The sequence below is a fragment of the Petromyzon marinus genome, chromosome 4 (genome assembly GCF_048934315.1).
Source record: "Petromyzon marinus isolate PM22_M1 ecotype Great Lakes invasive population chromosome 4, UKy_Petmar_22M1.pri1.0, whole genome shotgun sequence".
Classification (NCBI taxonomy): Eukaryota; Metazoa; Chordata; class Hyperoartia; order Petromyzontiformes; family Petromyzontidae; genus Petromyzon; species Petromyzon marinus.
The window spans coordinates 12,434,882-12,458,828 of record NC_133670.1 but is presented as its reverse complement, the minus strand read 5'-3'; the positions used below and the strand labels follow the sequence as shown (position 1 = coordinate 12,458,828).

General features: G+C 43.5%; 1 protein-coding gene across 1 annotated transcript in view; it reads left to right on the top strand.

Moving 5' to 3' along the window:
* The window catches only part of LOC116938701 (contactin-associated protein-like 2), a 170,774-nt gene that overhangs the window by 97,372 nt on the left and 49,455 nt on the right, over positions 1-23,947 (top strand). The window contains exons 8-13 of the mRNA XM_076056866.1: positions 506-776; positions 2,140-2,289; positions 7,075-7,246; positions 13,317-13,423; positions 14,820-14,939; positions 22,591-22,791. Coding sequence (XP_075912981.1) covers positions 506-776; positions 2,140-2,289; positions 7,075-7,246; positions 13,317-13,423; positions 14,820-14,939; positions 22,591-22,791 — 1,021 coding nt within the window. The remainder of the gene's footprint in view (positions 1-505; positions 777-2,139; positions 2,290-7,074; positions 7,247-13,316; positions 13,424-14,819; positions 14,940-22,590; positions 22,792-23,947) is intronic.

The following is a 23,947-nucleotide window of genomic DNA, read 5'->3' as shown; positions in this document are numbered from 1 at the left end:
AAAAACAATACCCAGAAAAAGTTTAAAAGCCTTCTGCATCTGCTGCTCCAATGAACAACTCTCCAGAGCTAGGAACAAAGGTTCAATGAGAAGTATATGCTTTTCTGAGTATTTTTTAAGAAAAACCCCAGCGACATAAATTATAAGACATACTTAATATAAAAATGCACATCATTACATTTAAACGTAGTACCAAATCGTGTTACAGTAACCGTGTGCACCAAATATCATTTTGTGAGCATATTTAAAATGTATTATGTATGCCATTCACATGTATCGCACTTTGTCGCTCCCCATCTCATCTACAAAATGTTGCCTCCAGGGTAAGAAGCCGCTCTTGAGCGTGGTGGCTCCCGTCACATCCCAGCAGCTTTCTCACTCCCGCTCTCCATCTGTCTCTTCTGCCCTTCGACTCTCCTCCCATTTTACTTGTTCCCTTCGGCTCTCCACCCCCAACCCTGCACACACACCCCCCCCCTCGCATCATCTCCCCGTGTGCCCTCAGGGGAACGTGTCCTTTGCGTGCGCCGAGCCGCGGGTGGTGCCCATTACGTTCCCGCTGCCCGGCAGCTCCCTGTGGCTGTGGGGGCCGGCGTGGCACGAGGCGCTGTCCGTGGTGCTGGAGCTGCGCACGTGGAGCGCTCGTGGGACGCTTGTCTACACGGCCTTCTCGCCCGCTGGCCCGCGGGCGTCCTCCCTGAGCATCGGCCTGGACGATGGCCGCCTCACCGTGACACTTTTGCAGCCGGGCCGCGACGCCCTGCACCTGTCTGCCGGTGTGTGGGTGTGTGTGGCTGCGGTGGCGGTGCGCGCATGATGGCTGCCATTAGGGAGGACGGTTAGGAAGGTCAATGGATGTGGATGGTTGAACAAAAGCTGAAAGGCGTGTTACACACAGGGAATATGTGTTATACCGCCATCCTAACGATATCTCGAGTGGACATGATGTGACTCATAAAACTTAATGTCTCGATTAAATGACTTGTCAACAAGAAATTGGCGCAAGTCATGGCTTTAGTGAAGCGGTGGCAGTCTTTGTGCCATATCTGTGAGGTGGGGCATGGAGATTGCCTCCTATTACGTGGGCTTTATTGGACAGATTTGGAACGTGCAAAAGTCGTGTCATTGTTGTGGCCCAGCCGAGTAGCGTCATTAGCACCTTAGCAAATAAATAAATAAAAGACCACTAAGTTAACTCGCTTAGAAAGTTCACCGTGTGAATACAGGGCCCAACACAACTAGCAATGTAGAGCCATGTAATGGATGCTTCACTTTGAAATGTTATATTTTGGTTAATCTCGGCCAGAAGGTCTACATATCAATACATTTTCTCACAGCATTTTAATTTAATATTATTTAGTCGATTGAGAGAGCCCAGTGGGATGTATTATCTTTTTGTATAGGACAATGTTATGGTTTGGGTCTGGATTAGATGGACTGCATGGATTCTCCAGTCTATGGAGAGTTAAAATTGAAGGCTTTTGTATCCTTTGTTATTAAGTGAATGTTGCATGAGCTGTGTGTGATTGATCATGTTTGTTGTGCGAGTACGTACAGAGCGATCGGCGCTATTGCGCATGTTTGGCTTATGCTCAGTATCAAATACTATTCAAACCAATGTAAGCATTTCATTTGTTACGTTTAATGGTAATTGAAATTGAACTACAGCAAGACCAGCTAAATAATATACAGCTATGGAATAAAGGTCACGTGCTAGGCACTATTTCAATGTTAGCACATAAAAGCAAACCGTTCCGGTTTTTTTTATTAAGAACAATTGTTTTCAATGTGTGATTGGGAGCAGTATTTCAAATGATTACATTCTCATTGTCGAAGATAGAATTATTGAATTAATGAACCCGGTACCGCCCAATCATTTTTTTAACTCCGTGTTATTTTATTTTTTCTGACTACAGCGCCTGAGCATAATTGCGCAGCGAGATGGCTTTATGCTGTGAATCACTAAACAGAGTTACTCATTTTTTATTTAAAGCTTTCGTGACTGCAGGGATTCATATTCTTGGTTCTTTCGGTAAAGTCACGTAGAAGGGAAACAATAAAAAACATATATAAAACAATAAAATTACTCATGTTTACTGCATTTCCACTCACCGCTTACTTCGCCCATCCACAATGCAGGCTCAGATCTGAACGACGGCCAGTGGCATTCCGTGAGTGTCTCACTACGGAGGAACTTTGTCGGTGTGACCCTGGATGGGGACGAAGCATCTGCCATCCAGTCGTACAACCCGCTGGACATACTGACGGGGGATGTTTACTACCTCGGAGGTAAGGGTGGATAGTGGTGATGAGGGGCAGATGGTAAGAAAGAGTATGCGGCAGAGAGGACAGACACTAGGGCATATTGTTAATGTGTGATTATTGCTTTCAGGATTGGAGACCGTCTGTTGTGATGTGCCCTTACTTAATTCATTCTTCTCTCTAGGAATTAAACAATCACATGGTCCAGTGATGGCTTGAACGAAAACAAAATTGTCCAAGTGCAGCTGATACAAGTCATTAAACAGCTTTGACTGTGTCTTGCCTGACAGTGACATGGAAACTGCAATGCTCAATTTCCTTCTCAGGCCACACCTGGTCTAGGGAATGTGCAAACGCAGACCAGATGACTTTAGTCTCACCAGCGTGGGGCTTTGCTACTTTGTGCTGTCATCAATTCATGGGTGGGTCTTGCCGATTGGCTTGATGAGTTTCTGAGGATGGAGCTCATTTAGCAAATCCAGGTGGCTCTAGTCATAGGAGACTGTAGTACTCTTGCACTGGTTATTGCATTGTTTACGTCTCTTAAAATGTTTTGTCGCTTTCTCACCCGATTCTAAGCCGATTGCACTACCCGTGTCATCTAGAGACAAAATATTCATTCAGATATTTCACAGTGCAACCCTTCATATAGAGAACGATCCATGGAAGCAGATATGATAAGAGATATATATGATACAGTGAAACCTTGGATTGCGCGCATAATTCGTTCCGGAAACGTGCTCGTAAACCAAAGCACTCGTATATCAAAGCGAATTTCCCCATAAGAAATAATGGAAACTCAGATGATTCGTTCTTCAACCCAAAAATACTGTATTCATATAAAAATGATTAATACAAAATACCTTTTTATATTTTTATTATTTAAATTTAATATAAAGTAATCAAATTTATTAATTACATTTAATCGTGGCTGGTGTGAGGGAGACGAGAGAGAGGGGGAGGAGGGTTATTGTGTAGGACGATTTTCACTTACAGTACAGTTACTAAAGAACAGTCACTACACTTGGACACAAATAAAAAAAAATGCTTTACGCACACACACGTGGTCACAACAATATAGTACTGTATTAAACAGTATACACGTGGTCACAACACTATAGTACTGTAGTGAATAGTATACACGTGGTCACAACACTATAGTACTATAGTAAATAGTATACACGTGGTCACAACACTATACTGTAGTAAACAGTATACACGTGGTCACAACACTATAGTACTATAGTAAACAGTATACACGTGGTCACAACACTATACTGTAGTAAACAGTATACACGTGGTCACAACACTACAGTACTATAGTAAACAGTATACGCTCGCACGGATGTTGACTATAAGAGTGAGGCACGCCGACTGAGACTGAGCATGGGAGATGATTACCCACAATTCCGCAGCGAGAGAGAGAGAGAGAAGAACCATTGGCTCAGATGTGATCACGTGACGCTTGGCAGACAAAGCGTATACTGCACGTACTGCTCGTATTGCAAGACATCGCTCGTTTATCAAATCATTATTTATTTAAAAAATTTGCTCGTCTTGCAAAACACTCGCAGACCAAGTTACTCGCAATCCAAGGGTTTACTGTATCCCTTCAAGTGACCTCTGGTCCACACACAGTAGCAAGCAGAGCTATCCTGCTCGCCCTGCGGGTAGGACAGGAAAACTAATATTTTTACTCAGCAAATGTAAGCGCAGAACCAAATTTAATGTGATGTGTGTTTTTTTCTTCTATGCAGTCATTGGTGACACAACCGAGACCATTAACTCCCTGAACTTCACTTTAATCCCAGGTGGCTTCCTGGATCTCAGCAGCGCCAACTGAGCGCTCTAACCTCTGAACCACTGGACCACATCTAAGACGTCCCTTGTATTGTCACTGCTGGGGACTGGAAGTCTGCTGCACTTTAGTGAGAGCGAGAGTTGCCCATGGCAATGAATGCTTAAATAAGGTGCAATTTGTCACGGTGCCCTTTGTGGTCCGTGCAGCTGGCAGAGAAGACTTGGGCATAAATAAATATAAATAAATATGTATTAAGCCAAAATGGATGCACGGCAAGAGAGAAGCCCACAGGACCAGAGTCGAGCCAAAACGAGAAACCGCAAAGCGAAACACACAACAACTTAGCCCAAAGTCAGAATCTTTCACGGCGCCAGTCGAAATTGGCGCTGACCAACAAACATAACTGTGTCTTATGTGGCACGTGAGCGATTAGACTGTACCAGCACGACCATACATTAAGCCTGTGAGCACTGATGGATTGGAGTGCCTGCCCCATGGCAGGTGTGGCAGCCTGTGTTGTTGGCAGCACGTCTGTTTGGATGAAATTGGGACAATTTAAATATGGAGCAAAGTGGATTAATTTGTTCTTTTTTTTGTATTGTAAAAGGTATTCACCGCACACAGTTGGGGTGGCACGGTGGCGAGATGTTAACTCCCTCGCCTGGTATGCAGGAGGTTGAGGGTTCAATCCCGACCCTGATACCTGTGTATTTGGAGTTTTCATGTCTCTCTCCCCGTGGTTGCAAAGACTTGTATCCGGGTCCTCTGGTTTTGCCCTCCATATTTAGAAACGTAAGTTTATAGTATTTGGCTGCTGTACATTTCTACATAAGCCAATTTGCTTTTATGTATCTATGTTGAACGTCTTTCGCACTGTACCTAGCCAACCATGCTAATCAGAGGTGCTATCATTTGTGGCCAGCTCGCTTCTGAAAAAAAGAGAAATATAGCTCAGTCGGACTTACCTGGTTAAAGAATAATAAATAGTTCAGTTTAAAAGTTAAATAATGTGTTTACTTATTTATCGGGTCAAAAAGAGGTTTCAAACGATTCAATATATACAGCATGTTTTATGTTTTGCTTCCGTTGCCAATTCCTGCAAACTCCATAACAGTTAAGTGCTACATTGTGTGCTATGGATTTTCTGAAAAGGATTGTAAACTACAATGAATTTGAAAGCTCATTTAAAGTTATTTAATAAATAGATCATGTGATGTTACAGTTCATGGTTTGCGTAAATAAGTACTAAGGAATACAGTTTATAATGTTGATTATATGTTAAGATTATTGCTTACATCAATTAGGAGCTACGTAATTGGAAGATGCCGTAAGGGTGCATTCAGTAAAGATAGCCAAGGTACAATATTCCAGCTTCAGTTAACTTGACCTTAAGGAGCAATTCGTGCTGATAAAGCATTGTTAAGGTGTGAGAGAAAAATAAACACGAAAAAATGATGCACAACAACAAACTACGTTTTTTTAGAGAATGTCACGTTGGGTGCATTACAGATAGGCTTGGAAACACAGACTGGCACAATGACCATAATAATACAAATTCTGTCTCAGCAAATCATCATCTTCTGGAGCTCTGCAGCAGATGTCCAAATTTATAACAAAGGTGTTGTTTTACCAGATGAAGTTTAACTACATTTGTGTGTGTTTGTGTGTGAGGTTATACTGGGGATCGTTGTCTTTTTGTGTATGTGTACCTAGCATGGCACAAGCACCGTGATGACGTCACCGCCACTTAGTGGTGAACGGCGGTTGTTCCTGTTGTTTTTGTGTATGTATAGTGACGTAAATGGAGTCACGAGGGCGCTTTGTGCTAGCTACTGTCACAAGAGTGGAACTGTGCGTCTTGAGCCTCTCTCTGGCACCAGAGTAGCTATGGCATGGAAGCGGGCCCTAGGGGGCATGGTTCTGGTGATGGTCAGAGAGAGCGCAAGTAAGGACGTGACAGTCTGGGTGAACCCGAGAGGGCACGTGACCGGGACAGGGTAGCGAGGGGGCCCAAAGGGTGGCTTGAGGGACACGTGATGCTTGGTCGAGAACCTTCTGGGAAGATCCAGAAGGGGGTGTGGCCAAAGGCAGAGCGGGGCCACGCTTGGGAGCATAAAAGGGAGGTCTCGAGAGCAATCGCGGCTGTCTGTTGGAATGGAACCCGTCGGTGCTACGTCTCTTCGATTTTCAGTCTTCGGTCTTTAAACTCAGCATCGTGGGTCAGGCAGTGTGTTAGCTGACTGACCCGGTTATGTAGTTACCCCGTTGTGGTCTAGTTAACCAGTGTACGTTAATGTAGTTACCCTGTTGGGGTCGTGTAATGAACGTGTTGCCTCCAAGGTCACGTGTGTGCCTCCGTAGAACCCACTACATATTTATGTAGATGTGTGCATTCACACGTGCGCATGTATGCGTGTAAGTATCGTATGGCCTGGTGGCGCAGTGATTAGCACATCGTGCTATGAACCCAGCGACCTGAGTTATATTCCTTCTCAGGGTCAGCATCAGTGATGAACATTGGAACCAGTCCTGGGTCAAACCAGCCTTACATGAGTGATTGGTGCAATGGGACCGGGCGTGGTGCGAGGAACACCAGCCCATCTTGTGCCTTGCAGGGCTTTAATGGTGTTCGCTAAGCTATTAAACAAAATATTTGTTTTATTTACCAAGTAAGGCCTACTGAGCAATATAGCTCCTTTTTCAGAAGTGACCTGGCCACAAGTGATAGCTCAATGAAGTGGCTTATCATGTGGCAATGTATTGCAACCAAATACTCTACACGCATGTTTCGAAATGTGTAGGAAAAAAAACCGGAGGACCTGGAGAAAAATCCACACGATCACAGGGAGAGAGACATGCAAACTCCAAATATATAAGCATCAGGGCTGGAATCGAACCCACAACCTCCTGGATATCAGACGAGGGAGATGAAGCACTTGTCTCAACGGCCTGTGTAGGCTAAAACAAGGGATCTTTGTCTCTTGCGTGTGGTGTGGTGTGGTGCTGGTCAGGATGTCCGGCAGTGGCAGCGCCAGGACAGTGCCGGGCTCCACATGGCTCGTTCCTCGGCTGCCTGCGCTCCATACGCATCGCCGAGCAGGACCTGGACATGGGTCTCGTGGAGCAGGGCATGCTGGGAAATTTTACCGGTGCACAGCTCAACACGTGTGGCATCCTCGACAGGTGCGGACTGGAGCGTGCCATGCATACGCGTGATTTCTGTAACGCTTTGCAACACGGATTTGTCCTGTGAAGTGTTTTTTTCACGAGTGTGTATTATGTACGATGACATTTGATCAGAAACATGGACATGAACATTTCAGGAGAGAACTACAGGACTTAGGATGTTTGGGTGCCGTGGTGGCGAGAAGTTAAATACCTCACCTGGTATACAGGAGGTCGTGGGTTTAATCCCAACCCTGACACCTGTATATTTGGAGGTTGCATGTTCTCCCGAAGGTCGCATAGACTTTTCTCTGGGTTTTCTGGTTTTTTCCCACCACATTTAGAAACTTGTATTTAGAGTATTTGGCTGCAATACATTTCCACATGATAAGCCACTTCATTGAGCTATCATTTGTGCCAGGTCACTTCTGAAAAGAGATCTATATTACTCAGTAGGGCTTACCTGATACAATAAAAGTTAGTAATAGTTAGTTTTAGCAATTTCCAGTTGAGTGTTTCTATATCTGGAAAGAAACTGAAGTACCTGGAGAAAAGACATGCACAAGGTGATAATACAAAAAATAATCCAAAGGCCATTAAGATCATTTATATTCTGCCATCTACTACATAGCTTTTAGATCTGCAGGTTGGGTGTTTTACTTAAACATAATTATCCAAAAAATCTAATGTGTGAGGTCTGGATCACAGGTGTATATTGCCATGCTTGGCAATTTATGCGTGCATTTATTGTGCAAGTGTTTGATCATTAATAATAGGGTTTTCCCCTTTTTTCTGGCAACAAAATTGAAATCTTTTTACAAGGATTCATGTCTGCATTAACCACAATACTTATAGTCAAAATGCAAACAAAAAACACTGATAATATATGCATTGTCCTTGAAACTGATTGGTCCACACCAGAGACAGGTTTCTTTTGAGCCTCGTCTCAATTTGTGCTCGACCAGATGACGCCAAAGGCGTACCTTATTGTTTCCTTTCAACGTGACTTTACCGAAAGAACCAAGAATATGAATCACTGCAGTCACGAAAGCTTTAAATCAAAATTTCTTCATAATTCGGCTCACATTAGATGTGAACATTTTACTCAAGATTCTGAAATTGTTTAAGTGGTAATAATAAATAAAATCCACATTTGCCACAAGCAACTGGTAAAATATTGCAAGTAGAATAGGCTCAAAACTGAACACATCTCAAACGTGTGTTTTTCTAAAGATTGCAGTGAGTAGATGGAAGGGGTTACTATGTTTTTCCTGGCAAGTTTTACAGACCTACGTGGCTTTTCATGCAACCTTTCCATTAAACACAATAGCTGATAAACAATATTTGACATTTGCTTCTGACATTTCAACTTGGAAGCTCTTTTACAGCCATGCGGTTGGCTGCTGACGTTTCCTTGCCCCTCATTAACAGAGGGCACTTCACACGTAAATGATACCAAGGCCAGCATACCTCCCCAGAAATATTGCACATGCAAGGGGTGTGCAGCGATCACATCGTTTTTACCACACACCATCTGTCTCTGCCCAACATGATGTATGTGACAATATACATGATGCTGGGTTCTTTCGGTGAACAAGCAAAAAAAGTGTATACAACGCTTATGATCGTAAGCCTTGGGTGGAATAAAGCATAACAAAAACATTTGAACAATTAATCTGGATTTTCGCTTCCAGATTATATGAAATCTGATTGAATTGAGATTATTTTCGGTGCCATGAAAGAGGGAGAAATACAATTTACAGTCATATAAATGCTGCCTGATGGGCTTGCATCAGCTCTCTGATGTTTAAAATTCAATCGGCAGAGTTGAATTGTAATGGCTGTCCGATAGATGCGGCCACCAGGGGACTTTGCAGCGAGGCTCCCGCACACTTTATTCTGGTGCCCGAGGCTCGCGTGGACGTGACATTCTCAGTGCCTCGGTGGGGTTTTTTTTTTAATAACCTTAGCATTGCCTTTTGTTGCCAAAAGTGATATTTTAGTACGTTGACTGTTCGTGGGCTTGCAATATTTTATCTGCTTGTGTGGATGTTTGTTTATTATGTATGCTCCGCGTGCATGTGCGTGCTTGTTGTGTGTGCGTGCGCGTGCACGTGCATATTCCTCATTTAAATACTTGCGAAGGAACGCTGTTCGTTGTTAATAAGTCCATTTTGAGAATGCCATGTATATTTTGCCGTGCGTCAGCGAGGTTAATGAGACTACAAAGAATGTTATTTACGGACGTTATTTTAATGACGGTTTTTCTTTTGTCATTTATTTCTTTGTAACCTTTTTCGCAAGCGAATATTAGTAGCCAGATTACCAGTAATATATGTAGCACTCGTGTGAACGGCTGGATTTGTTTTAAATCATTCATATTTAAAATATAGGGCTGAAAGGAGAGCAGTGTCGTGTGCATGTTTGACTATTATTACCTTTGCTTAGTGGGCTTTGTTACCATTCTAAACACATACGCTGATTGGAATTGGACGACGAATAGAATATTATCACTTCAAAATCACGGTGATTGGAAAGATGTCAGTGTGGATCCTTTGAACGTTTAAGTAGTAATTTACATTCGTTATGACTGCTAAAGAACGATGATTATACCGATCGTTGGGTGTTTCACAGGAATGTGTTACAGAACTGGCCAGGCGGCTCAGCATTAGAGACAGTGGCTCGCCATCAGAAGATCATGAGCTCAAATCTTGTTCGGATTTAACTCGGCCCATAATCCCTGAGGGGTCGATAAAATTTGTAGCACTTTGTGGCGAAGTCAACAGTGGTTGTTCTACATGTAGATTTCCCCCCACCCTAGGAATTAATGTGAAATATTCACCCCGTGGGCTGTGAACAGATGAGCACCACTCCAATACTCGTTTGAGAAAAAAAACATCTCTCTTTGGATGATGATTATGATGACGATCATGATGATCTAATTTTAAATATAATAAATCAAACGAAATAAATTAGTCAGGAAAACCAAAAACCCAGTCTAACGATTTGTTCTTAAGGAGGGTCCTGTTTAAGGTGTGTGGGTAATCGCTTGTCATTTTATAATTGTATTTATTTGAATAACTCAAAAATACCGGAAAATACCCATACATGTGAGCGGATAACTATTACAACTTTGAATAGTTTAAATAGGACCCACCTCACTGCCCTACAGGCATGTGTCATGTAGACGTAATGGGCCTGTGCACGATTTTCCAATCTCGCCTCCAAAGCTCTGAGGTTACAGGCCTGTACTACCACCACCACCACGCCTGGTAGCGTGACCAGTGGAGGTATTGATAACAAATGTGACCAGAGACGGTATTGGACAATTCTGCCGATAAAGTTCCCTCTATAAGGCGAGCCAGTGTCCCTCTCAGAGATGAGAGTAAGAGATCATAGTCCCACGGTCGTTTATAAATAGCACTTCGATTTTTACCTTAAAAAACATGAGATGCGCTTTTAGCACGACGGACGTTATTTAATATTCATTTTTGTATTTAATAGCGTCACACCGCTGAAACTCTAAATCACTGTTGTTATTTTTTTTTATATATATGAAATGAATCTACGTTAATAAATCTTGCTGAAAGAAAACATTGGGCTTAATGAATTGATGTGGCATTTTGATTATGTTTTACAGTAGGAGATTTAAAAAAACACGATGACTTACAAATGCTACTTGATGTTGCAAATGGCACCATGTGGGCTGCTGGGCGTTGCCTGCGACGCGGCTGACAGGTCTAAAATGAGTCATTCTACAGTGAGGGAAAAAAGTATTTGATCCCCTGCTGATTTTGTACGTTTGCCCACTGACAAAGAAATGATCAGTCTATCATTTTAATGGTATGTTTATTTGAACAGTGAGAGACAGAATGACAACAACAAAAATCTAGAAAAACGCATGTCAAAAATGTTATGAATTGATTTGCATTTTAATGAGGGAAATAAGTATTTGACCCCTCTGCAAAACATGATTTAGTACTTGGTGGCAAAACCCTTGTTGGCAATCACAGAGGTCAGACGTTTCTTGTAGTTGGCCACCAGGTTTGCACACATCTCAGGAGGGATTTTATCCCACTCCTCTTTGCAGATCTTATCCAAGTCATTAAGGTTTCAAGGCTGACGTTTGGCAACTCGAACCTTCAGCTCCCTCCACAGATTTTCTATGGGATTAAGGTCTGGAGACTGGCTAGGCCACTCCAGGACCTTAATGTGCTTCTTCTTGAGCCACTCCTTTGTTGCCTTGGCCGTGTGTTTTGGGTCATTGTCATGCTGGAATACCCATCCACGACCCATTTTCAATGCCCTGGCTGAGGGAAGGAGGTTCTCACCCAAGATTTGACAGTACATGGCCTCGTCCATCGTCCCTTTGATGCAGTGAAGTTGTCCTGTCCCCTTAGCAGAAAAACACCCCCAAAGCATAATGTTTCCACCTCCATCTTTGACGGTGGGGATGGTATTCTTGGGGTCATAAGCAGCATTCCTCCTCCTCCAAACACAGCGAGTTGAGTTGATGCCAAAGAGCTCCATTTTGGTCTCATCTGACCACAACATTTTCACCCAGTTGTCCTCTGAATCATTCAGATGTTCATTAGCAAACTTCAGACGGGTATGTATATGTGCTTTCTTGAGCAGGGGGACCTTGCGGGCGCTGCAGGATTTCAGTCCTTCACGGCGTAGTGTGTTACCAATTGATTTCTTGGTGACTATGGTCCCAGCTGCCTTGAGATCATTAACAAGATCCTCCCGTGTAGTTCTGGGCTGATTCCTCACCGTTCTCATGATCATTGCAACCCTACGAGGTGAGATCTTGCATGGAGCCCCAGGCCGAGGGAGATTGACAGTTCGTTTGCGTTTCTTCCATTTGCGAATAATCGCACCAACTGTTGTCACCTTCTCACCAAGCTGCTTGGCAATGGTCTTGTAGCCCATTCCAGCCTTGTGTAGGTCTACAATCTTGCCCCTAACATCCTTGGAGAGCTCTTTGGTCTTGGCCGTGGTGGAGAGTTTGGAATCTGATTGATTGCTTCTGTGGACAGGTGTCTTTTATACACGTAACAAGCTGAGATTAGGAGCACTCCCTTTAAGAGTGTGCTCCTAACCTCAGCTCGTTACCTGTATAAAAGACACCTGGGAGCAAGAAATCTTTCTGATTGAGAGGGGGTGAAATACTTATTTCCCTCATTAAAATGCAAATCAATTTATAACATTTTTGACATGCGTTTTTATGGAATTTTGTTGTTGTTATTCTGTCTCTCACTGTTCAAATAAACCTACCATTGAAATTATAGAGTGATCATTTCTTTGTCAGTGGGGAAACGTACAAAATCAGCAGGGGATCATATACTTTTTTCCCTCACTGTAGACAGGTCTCAAACGACTTATGGACGTTGACTAGCATAGCAACAAATGCAAATTGCATATCAGAGTGATCAATGGAAATAAAGCACAGGAAATTAATGAAGAACTTAACAAAGGAGGCTGCAAAGTTTGGCTAAAGATAAATGAGGAAAACAAAGCACTGTATTGTACAGTATAAAAGATTCACCTATGAAACGGAAACAATGTTTGGAGGAACATGGCTGAAAACACGATAGATCATGTATACCAAGGGCAATTATTGAAGGTGTGTTTACCGTGAGCATAATACTTTACCTGGCATGCATAGTCAGTCACTATTATTTAAATACAGATTTTTAAAAAATGTATATTCAAATTACAGTAGCCCATGTTACTTTTATTTTTGTGAATGTCGAGTAGCATTTTCTACTTGCTTTTTAAACATGTTCGGTCACATAAATTACATCTTTTCAGAAATTCCTCACTTAAAATAAAATATTGGTTATAAATGTCCCCGAAATCACTGTCATTTACTGCAAGTCGGTTTATTTATTTCAAGCTACAACCTTAAATAATTAGAAAATTAATGAGACAATTAACACCTGTGCTTTATGGTACAATTTTTATTTGGGCTATTGTGTCTCTGCGAGGAGCAGTGTGAGGGTGCTACGAAGGGAGAGATCCAGGGAGTGAAAGAGAAAGTGTTTGCACAGGTTTATTGGCTCACTGTTTGTTTGACGTTACCCAGGTGCCTCCCAAACCACTGCGAACACGGAGGGCAATGCAGCCAAGAGTGGGACTCATTCTTCTGTGATTGCGATGGCACAGGATACCTGGGAGACACCTGTCACAATCGTGAGTCTGTGAGCACCTTCACACTCCATCCAGGTGTCAGAGCTGTGAAACGGGTGCAACGTTGTTAACCGCAGAGTGCCAGAAATGTCCTTTGCCAGTTTGGCAGTCATTAAAACCACAAAAAACAAAACACTGTTGGATATTCAGGTTTCTGTGCATTTGTGAAATGAGGTGCATTGAAGTGGCATTTATGAAAACGGGAAGAAATTGAACATTTTGCAGGTGTGCAGCATTTCCCCGCCGCCGCTTGTCGCAGCCATGAGTTTGCTGTGACCCACAGTTAATAGCTTACTGTGACAAAAACCTTGTTAAGAGGTGTGTCGCCGATTTGTATTTCATTTGCACCCTGCCGAGGTTTCATTTTAACGGTGGCTTCTCAACGTCGCGTTGGCAGTTGGCGTGACAGGGGAGGGCGTTGTAGATGGTGGATTTTGGCAACTTGAAGGGGCCCCTACGGCACTATAGCTTTTACTCCATAAAACCATCAATGGCACACCAAGGGCTTGGCACCAGCAAGTTGCGCTAATATGTCTATTTATAACACTCGCGGCCAATGCTGTTTCCTGGCATCTTTTCGACATCGCGCTAGTGTGCAATTTTGAACATCAATTTATAAGCTTTTTTGTGTGTCGCCCTGCGAGGATATAACTCCGTGTGCTGTTGTATGTATTTATCACGACACTTATTGCGAATACATTTAATCCACTGTGCCTGTGCAATAGGGATGACCCCATCACAAATCCCAGCAGGCTGCAGCATAGATGCTTACGTAGGAGTGCTATTGAAGAGCAGGCAAAAGGATGTTGTGGATGTTTGCCAATTTGATTGTATTCTGCAGCCATTGGCCATAGGTTTTTGTTTTGCAAACGCACACCAAGGCCACCGATGTGTTTGTTGTGGATATAATTTGTATGAATTTGGATGAGCCATACTCAGCCCACAGTATCACAGGAAAGATATTGGATTGAATTTGTTTACAGCCAAATGTGCCGCAGTTACAACTTTAAATTATACAAATGTGTTTGTGTGAAAATAGTTAATAACATCGGTGCCAGTGTGTTTTTGGACTTGTAAATACACCATGCAGTTCATTTGACCGACTGAATGAGTGAAAGTGAGCATCATTGACATCTCACTGCCAAATGGAGTTGCTTATATAACGATGCCGTGGTGTGGAGTAGGACCGAATTTCACGGTGCGGTCCATTTCCCACTGAGTAATTGCGTGATCGTAGTTTCATCGGGCGAGGGGAGTTGACACGTGCATGTGTTGGTGAGTTTGACATAGGAGGGGGAGAATAAACAACAACACAACAACAAAAGGGCACCCAGGTGCCTGACGTGGCTGCAGTGGCTTGAACGCCTATACTGGCCACTTCCTGTGCGGTCCCCTCTAGCCGTGTTCGAGCGGTCCTGCGAAGCGTACAAGCACTTGGGTGGCACGTCCGGCTTCTACCACATCGACCTGGATGGCAGCGGTCCTCTGGGCCCTCTGCTCGTTTACTGCAACGTCACAGGTGCGAGGCAGAACGACCGTCGGGAATGCCGCCCTGCCACCATTATCGTCGTCGTTAATAAGCGCTGCCTTGCAGAGATTCATGATGAGCCGCAGTCACATGTTGGGCTGTGACCCTTCCTTCTCAGAGCATAGGGCCAGGGAATCAGAAGACGGTCACTTGGAATAATGCATCATTTTCCAATGTCACACCAACAGAAGATTGATATTTGTAGAGGGAAAAAATATGTTGCTTTATAAAAAACAATTCCATCAGCAGATGTTTGGAAGCAAACTATTCTGGTTAATAACTATACTATGTTTAAGCATTTGTGTTCGAAAAAATGTAAAAATAACTATACATAAGTAAACATTTTTTGATGCCAATTATTAATCAAATATCACTGTTTTTACACGCCACAGGCTTTCCAGGATATGAAATGTTAATTTATCTCTGAAGTAATGGCTCTTTGCGCCCATCTCTCACTCTACATCAGGACCCTTTGATATAGTGTTGACGTATTAAGATGCAAGGCAGTGTTCATGAGCATCATCATCAGATATGTTCTACCCATTTCTGGATAAAGACCTCCCCGAGTCGTTGCCATCCCTCACGGTCTTGTCATGCAATGCGCTATCCAGCTCCTGCACCTGTCAAGATGCAATCCCTCTGTCTCCACGGGAGTCATACCCCGGGGCGTGCGCATCCTTCACTTGCTACTTCATTGTCAGATTCGACCATTGGCCATCGTCCCTTGTACTGAAGTGTCCTGTATATTGTACGTATGTATGTTGAGCTTCTTTCACACTGTACGTAGCCAACCGTGCTAATCGGAGGTGCGGGGGGAGGACACATTCGCTGGCTTTCCTTCAGGGTTTGTGTGAAATCTCTCCTTTACATTTGTGCTCTAATCTAACGTGCTTCTCTTCCTGTCTCAGTGTTGTTCCACGCATGCTTTGTGCACTTTTCAGCTTCTGTTTTATTTTCCTTGTCACTGTCCATTTTTCAGTTTAAATTATTTTCACGTAATGTGTACTGAGAGAAAACTATATTATTTAAGCACACTGGTTTGTTGTTTTTCATTCTCAAGTGCAGTTTTACAAAAGCACTCCAACCTTCTCACACTTTACTCTATTTCATCAGATCGATCCCAGTCCATCATCAATAATGTTCATAGGCTCACATACTCTCATATATTTTCCAAACTTGTCCCTCCAACAAATATCTTCATTTGTTTGGTGAACTTGTTGTACATTACTTTTGTTGTTACTCATAAATATATCTTGAGCCCAGCTTTGCAGTCTTGTCTTACTCAGTTACTGCAGCATATTTTATAGTGACAATGTCATCAGCAAATCTGAGCTCGTTAATATTTTCACCGTCTATGATTTCATTTCTCCAACCCAAAAAAAATTCGAAAATATCTTCAAATGTTATCAAGAATATTATTAGGGTTTAATAAATATATAATATTGCCCACATACAGTGAGGGAAAAAAGTATTTGATCCCCTGCTGATTTTGTACGTTTGCCCACTGACAAAGAAATGATCAGTCTATAATTTTAATGGTAGGTTTATTTGAACAGTGAGAGACAGAATAACAACAACAAAATCCAGAAAAACGCATGTCAAAAATGTTATAAATTGATTTGCATTTTAATGAGGGAATTAAGTATTTGACCCCTCTGCAAAACATGACTTAGTACTTGGTGCCAAAACCCTTGTTGGCAATCGCAGAGGTCAGACGTTTCTTGTAGTTGGCCACCAGGTTTGCACACATCTCAGGAGGGATTTTGTCCCACTCCTCTTTGCAGATCTTCTCCAAGTCATTAAGATTTCGAGGCTGACGTTTGGCAACTCAAACCTTCAGCTCCCTCCACAGATTTTATATGGGATTAAGGTCTGGAGACTGGCTAGGCCACTCCAGGACCTTAATGTGCTTTTTCTTGAGCCACTCCTTTGTTGCCTTGGGCGTGTGTTTTGGGTCATTGTCATGCTGGAATACCCATCCACGACCCATTTTCAATGCCCTGGCTGAGGGAAGGAGGTTCTCACCCAAGATTTGTCGGTACATGGCCCCGTCCATCGTCCCTTTGATGCGGTGAAGTTGTCCTGTCCCCTTAGCAGAAAAACACCCCCAAAGCATAATTATTCCACCTCCATGTTTGACGGTGGGGATGGTGTTCTTAGGGTCATAGGCAGCATTCCTCCTCCTCCAAACACGGCGAGTTGAGTTGATGCCAAAGAGCTCCATTTTGGTCTGATCTGACCACAACACTTTCACCCAGTTGTCCTCTGAATCATTCAGATGTTCATTGGCAAACTTCAGACGGGCATGTATATGTGCTTTCTTGAGCAGGGGGACCTTGCGGGCGCTGCAGAATTTCAGTCCTTCACGGCGTAGTGTGTTACCAAAAGTGTTTTCTTGGTGACTATGGTCCCAGCTGCCTTGAGATCATTGACAAGATCCTCCCGTTTAGTTCTGGGCTGATTCCTCACCGTTCTCATGATTATTGCAACTCCACGAGGTGAGATCTTGCATTGAGCCCCAGGCCGAGGGAGATTGACAGTTCCTTTGTGTTTCTTCTATTTGCGAATAATCGCACCAACTGTTGTCACCTTCTCACCAAGCTTCTTGGCAATGGTCTTGTAGCCCATTCCAGCCTTGTGTAGGTCTACAATCTTGTCCCTGACATCCTTTGAGAGCTCTTTGGCCTTGGCCATGGTGGAGAGTTTGGAATCTGATTGATTTGCTTCTGTGGACAGGTGTCTTTTATACAGGTAACAAGCTGAGATTAGGAGCACTCCCTTTAAGAGTGTGCTCCTAATCTCAGCTCGTTACCTGTATAAAAGACACCTGGGAGCCAGAAATATTTCTGATTGAGAGGGGGTCAAATACTTTTTTTCCCTCATTAAAATGCAAATCAATTTATAACATTTTTGACACGCGTTTTTCTGGATTTTTGTTGTTGTTATTCTGTCTCTCACTGTTCAAATAAACCTACCATTAAAATTATAGACTGATCATTTCTTTGTCAGTGGGCAAACGTACAAAATCAGCAGGGGATCAAATACTTTTTTCTCTCACTGTACATACCGTCAATCAGATTCTGGAAAGACAATTGAATAAAACACCATTATCTCTCGCTTTTGTCGACTATTAAAGAAGCATTTCACTCACAATTCGATGCAGATATCTCATACATAATGGATGGTAATGGTATATTATGATAGTCATGTGTCTTTACACCAATATGAATGCAGTGTCCCATAAGTTTTGCTTGAAATTGTGCCCTAAGCTGTGAGCTGTGCTACCCATAGAGTAATTTAGTTTTAATTGCCCATCACCAATGGTGCACGATCCTCACTGTGATCAGCATGACAAACCACACTTGGAACTTTGCCTACTGTGGTACACAGTGCGGGGTCTGATGTTCAAACACACGTTCAAGTTTCGTGAGTGCGACACATCATTATCTCTTTGGCAGTGTAAAATTTCTTCCGTGAACTATGCCCACTGATAATCAGCTGTGTTTGCGTACACTCGTGTTTGACAAAAATAAATACACATTCGGCTGTGGTATAATGGTTAGCTCACTGGACTTGCATTCCAGTGGTAACTGGTGCTGTTCGATCCCGTGGCGCGGCAGTTGAAAACAATGGGCACGTTTCTCAAATCCTTGTGCACAAAAAAAACCTATTTTACCAGGAAAGGCCCACTGAGCTATATAGCTCTTTCAGGAGCGACCTGGGCATAAATGATAGCTCAATAAAGTAGCTTATCATGTGAAAATTTATAGCAGCCACATACTCTAAACGCAAGTATGGAGGGAGAAACCGAAGGACCTGGAGAAAAATCCAAGCGACCACTGGGAGAACATTCAAACTCCAAATATACAGGCGTCAGGGTTGGGATCAAATCCACGACCTCCTGTATACCAGGTGAGGTATTTAACGTATCGCCACCGTGGCGCCCCCAACAGTTAGTTGATCAGTAGGCCACGAGTGGTGGGTTACAGTGTGGGTACTCTCACTTCTTCCAAGATGGCTGGCCAGGCAAAAACATAGGGGCACTCTAGAGCTCCCTCTGGAGGGAGGCCCTTCCACCAGCAGGTGGCGTGAGTAAGCAATTGCAGGGCTGCGCCTTTAAATTTTTAGTGAGTATTGCTGAAGGGCAAAGCTACAGCGGAGTGCTCGGGTGTGCTTTAAGGGGTCAGATTGCCGTGCCACAGGGCCAATTGCAATGTTGGCTGCATCTAGCCTCTGTGGCCCACACCCTCCATGAAACGAATCAACAAAAGGAGCGAAATTCTCTGACTGAAATGCCCTGAGCTGCAGCCTTTGGTTGAGATGAACCTTGCTGCGCCTTTCAGTGAGGAAAAAAGTATTTGATCCCCTGCTGATTTTGTACGTTTGCCCACTGACAACGAAATGATCAGTCTATAATTTTAATGGTAGGTTTATTTAAACAGTGAGAGACAGAATAACAACAACAAAATCCGGAAAAAGGCATGTCAAAAATGTTATAAATTGATTTGCATTTTAATGAGGGAAATAAGTATTTCACCCCCTCTCAATCAAAGATATTTCTGGCTCCCAGGTGTCTTTTATACAGGTAACGAGCCGAGATTAGGAGCACACTCTTAAAGGGAGTGCTGCTAATCTCAGCTTGTTACCTGTATAAAAGACACCTGTCCACAGAAGCAATCAATCAATCAGATTCCAAACTCTCCACCATGGCCAAGACCAAAGAGCTCTCCAAGGATGTCAGGGACAAAATTGTAGACCTGCACAAGGCTGGAATGGGCTACAAAACCATTACCAAGCAGCTTGGTGAGAAGGTGACAACAGTTGGTGCGATTATTCACAAATGGAAGAAACACAAAAGAACTGTCAATCTCCCTCGGCCTGGGGCTCCATGCAAAATCTCACCTTGTGGAGTTGCAATGATCATGAAAACGGTGAGGAATCAGCCCAGAACTACACGGGATAATCTTGTCAATGATCTCAAGGCAGCTGGGACCATAGTCACCAAGAAAACAATTGGTAACACACTACGCCGTGAAGAAATGAAATCCTGCAGCGCCCGCAAGGTCCCCCTGATCAAGAAAGCGCATATACATGCCCGTCTGAAGTTTGCCAATGAACATCTGAATGATTCAGAGGACAACTGGGTGAAAGTGTTGTGGTCAGATGAGACCAAAATGGAGCTCTTTGGCATCAACTCAATTCGCCGTGTTTGGAGGAGGAGGAATGCTGCCTATGACCCCAAGAACACCATCCCCACCGTAAAACATGGAGGTGGAAACATTATGCTTTGGGGGTGTTTTTCTGCTAAGGGAACAGGACAACTTCACCGCATCAAAGGGAAGATGAACGAGGCCATGTACCGTCAAATCTTGGGTGAGAACCTCCTTCCCTCAGCCAGGGCATTGAAAATGGGTCGTGGATGGGTATTCCAGCATGACAATGACCCAAAACACACGTTCAAGGCAACAAAGGAGCGGCTCAAGAAGAAGCACATTAAGGTCCTGGAGTGGCCTAGCCAGTCTCCAGACCTTAATCCCATAGAAAATCTGTGGAGGGAGCTGAAGGTTCGAGTTGCCAAACGTCAGCCTCGAAACCTTAATGACTTGAAGAAGATCTGCAAAGAGGAGTGGGACAAAATCCCTCCTGAGATGTGTGCAAACCTGGTGGTCAACTACAAGAAACGTCTGACCTCTGTGATTGCTAACAAGGGTTTTGCCACCAAGTACTAAGTCATGTTTTGCAGAGGGGTCAAATACTTATTTCCCTCATTAAAATGCAAATCAATTTAACATTTTTGACATGCGTTTTTCTAGATGTTTTTGTTGTCATTCTGTCTCTCACTGTTCAAATAAACCGACCATTAACATTATAGACTGATCATTTCTTTGTCAGTGGGCAAACGTACTAAATCAGCAGGGGATCAAATACTTTTTTCCGTCACTGTACACACTGAGCTGCTTCATGCTGAATTGAAAGACAACAACTCCACGGGGTGGTGTGGTATTGAGCGTGGGGCTTTTGGAAGGATGAGTCTGGACTTGATGCATATTTATGAAGGTGCATGGAGAAAATGGATGCTTGGGTTTAATCTGCTTTCCACTGCAGTATCCAGCCACTGAGGCGCAAAACTTTAACATGGGCAAAAAAAGACAGATACGTGAAATGCAACCCTCTTGCTGATTGCCATTCAGATTGATGCCAAAGAGCAAGTGGCTTGCTATTGTGCACATTTAAAGAATATGTTTAAATCAACTAATAAAAAGTTAGACTGTGGGGATTTTATCCGTGGAAATGATACCGTATTTTTAAATAAACTCTTGGGGTCGTGTCGAGGTGAGCCCATCTGTGTTTCTTTATATTTATTGAAAATCTTTGCGTTTGGGTGGATCCATTCAACTGAAACGTTGAGATTAATTAAAATGGGTGCCTGGATTCACTTAGCCGCAGGACACTGGCAGCGATAATAGAAAAGCTTTTAGCACAAAATCACCATAAATTACGAGACAATACGTGGACATTTATTCTTGGAGATTGAGAAAAGAGGAGACAAGCGATCCCGGATGAATTGAGTGTGATAAATAACCACATCTTGTGGACAGACAAGCCTGATCACACATTGTACACATTATCAGTTTATATGTTGCCATTGATGCAACATTTACGAATTCTTAACACACTTTGTGCGAAATTACATTTCTGCAGTGCAGCACAGTTTTCAGTCTGAGACCCTTTGTAGTGATACCAGTTTTCATTGCGTTAGTCATCGTGTTCCCCATGTTTAACCAAAAATGTTGTGCCATATGAATGTAGAATTTCATGTGGTTAAAATTCCACATTCCTATAATGGGATGCAGCTGCCTCATAGAGAAATGACGGGCTGAGCTTTCTAACCGCAGTGCTACCTGGCCAGAATACAGCTTTATTACTATCTTTTATGTTCCAATATTCCTAAAATACAACTGTCTATTTTGTATAAATATTTCTGCTACTTTATAGGGTACAGTAATTATAGTTGTGTTACAAGCTGATCATTTTGCTGCCAATTGCCAGACTGCATGGATGTGCCATGTCTTTGAGGAGACCGCATGACTTAAGACATCCTTGATTTGGCCTTGACGCAGGGAGGGGAGAGTAGAAACCCCAGCGGGACTCTCCGTGTATGTAGCTCTGGGATAGTACACGCTACGAACCCGGCAACCTCACATTGATTCCCGCCCACAGCTAAAATAAGTTTGGAATATCTGATCCAGTCTTGAGACCTTCCCTAGGTCGCCTTAACCTTTTGCACTCCTATCGTGTTTTTGTATTGTTTGTTATTGTAATGTTCTGACCCGCCCCTGTTGGAGATCTGTGAAAAAAAAGAGGCGCACAGCTCATCGGATTCCTCCAGTATAAATACATATTCTTGATCTGAAACGAGTAGCTGGTATGGCAAGTAAACATCAGCACTGGGGAGACAAATGCTGCCACGCGTAGCGCCGACCCCACCCCACCGCCCTCGTGAGCCGTGCCACACACGGCCTTGATAGATGCTCGGCGATGGCACTTGCCTCGACAGCGAGATGGCTCCACGGGGGGGGGCCGGGGATCATTGTTACCTGTGCTGTGCGCGTGTACCTGTGGCGCTTCCCGACTCTGCCAGAGGAGCGCGTGTGGACCGTGCTGGCGCATGATGGCACCGACGAGCGCCGAGTGCCGGGGACGAGCACGGCGCTCGCCTTCGTTGCTCGATTCGTCTACAACGCCAGCTCGGAGCAACTCTCCGCGCTCGTGGAGCAGGCCGAGCAGTGCCGGCAGGAGGTTGCCTACTACTGCCGGCGCTCGCGTCTCCTCAACTCGCCCGGTGAGCGTCGACGGTCGGGGCGAATCCGCTCCGCTAATTTATTTAAAATTAAACTACAGTGAGCTACCCCATCCCTGTTTTGTCTGCAGCTCGCTTCTCTGAATCTATCTTTTGTCCACATTTCTCTGATCGAGCTAAAACTCTTATCTATTGTCTATATCACTTCTATCATATTCTTAGCTCTTTCGCTAAAGTCACGTTGAAGGGAAACAATAAAATAATAATATATATATAAAACTAAGAGTTTGTAATTTGAAAGAGGAACTCAAAAAAAGATTTCTGCTTTGGGCCCCCAATGGGCCAGCACCACCACGGTGTCCCAGTGTGGTCTTTGCAGGTTTAGCCATGTACTGAATACATCTTCTCTCCCATGCACTTGTGCAGGCATCTTCATGAGTTTCGGCTGGTATCAGTGTGACAACCTCTGTGCTACATTGCACCTTAGTGTGTTTCACTGTAGCAGTGGTGTTCTTGCTTTTTGTGGAAAATCAGTCAATCGATCAATCTTGATTTTACGTGCCAATATCGCCCTCACTAAAGTAGGCATCAGTGCACATTACAATGGAATGGGAAAGGTCCAGGGGGCATGGAGCAACAGGAATGAAAAAAGAGAAACCCGTCACGTCCTCGGTGGCCAACACCGACTGTGCAAAGCAAATTGAAAAAAGAGCAACCGCGCGCAACGAATTGCATAAAGGAGTTAAGCAGTAAATACAAATAAATGAAATACATTTAAATGAATATTTTATTTCATGGAAAGGCATGTCTGAAAGGGGGTGAGGAAGGAGGAAGGGAGCAACACTTTGATAATTTCTTGGACTTCATTTCAGCCCCCCTCTCTCCCCATCGATTTTATACTGTAGTGCTTTCCATTTAAGGGGTGTTGCGTTTGCTGTCTGTCCAAACAGTTTGCACTCGACTGATTTCCCTTCACAGGTCATCGATGCGTCTGTGTACTACAGTCACGTTGAAAGCAGCGTCATCGTAATTATTGAATTTAAATTTGATTCGTAGCCAAGCACAACACCCGTGTCAAATGGTATCTGTACCTAGCCTGGGCCTCCCCTAGATTAACTCAGCAAAAAATGAGTACTCGATACAGAGATGTGGTCAATATCATCAAAGGGTAAGACCAAATCCATTCTAGATTTGAAGC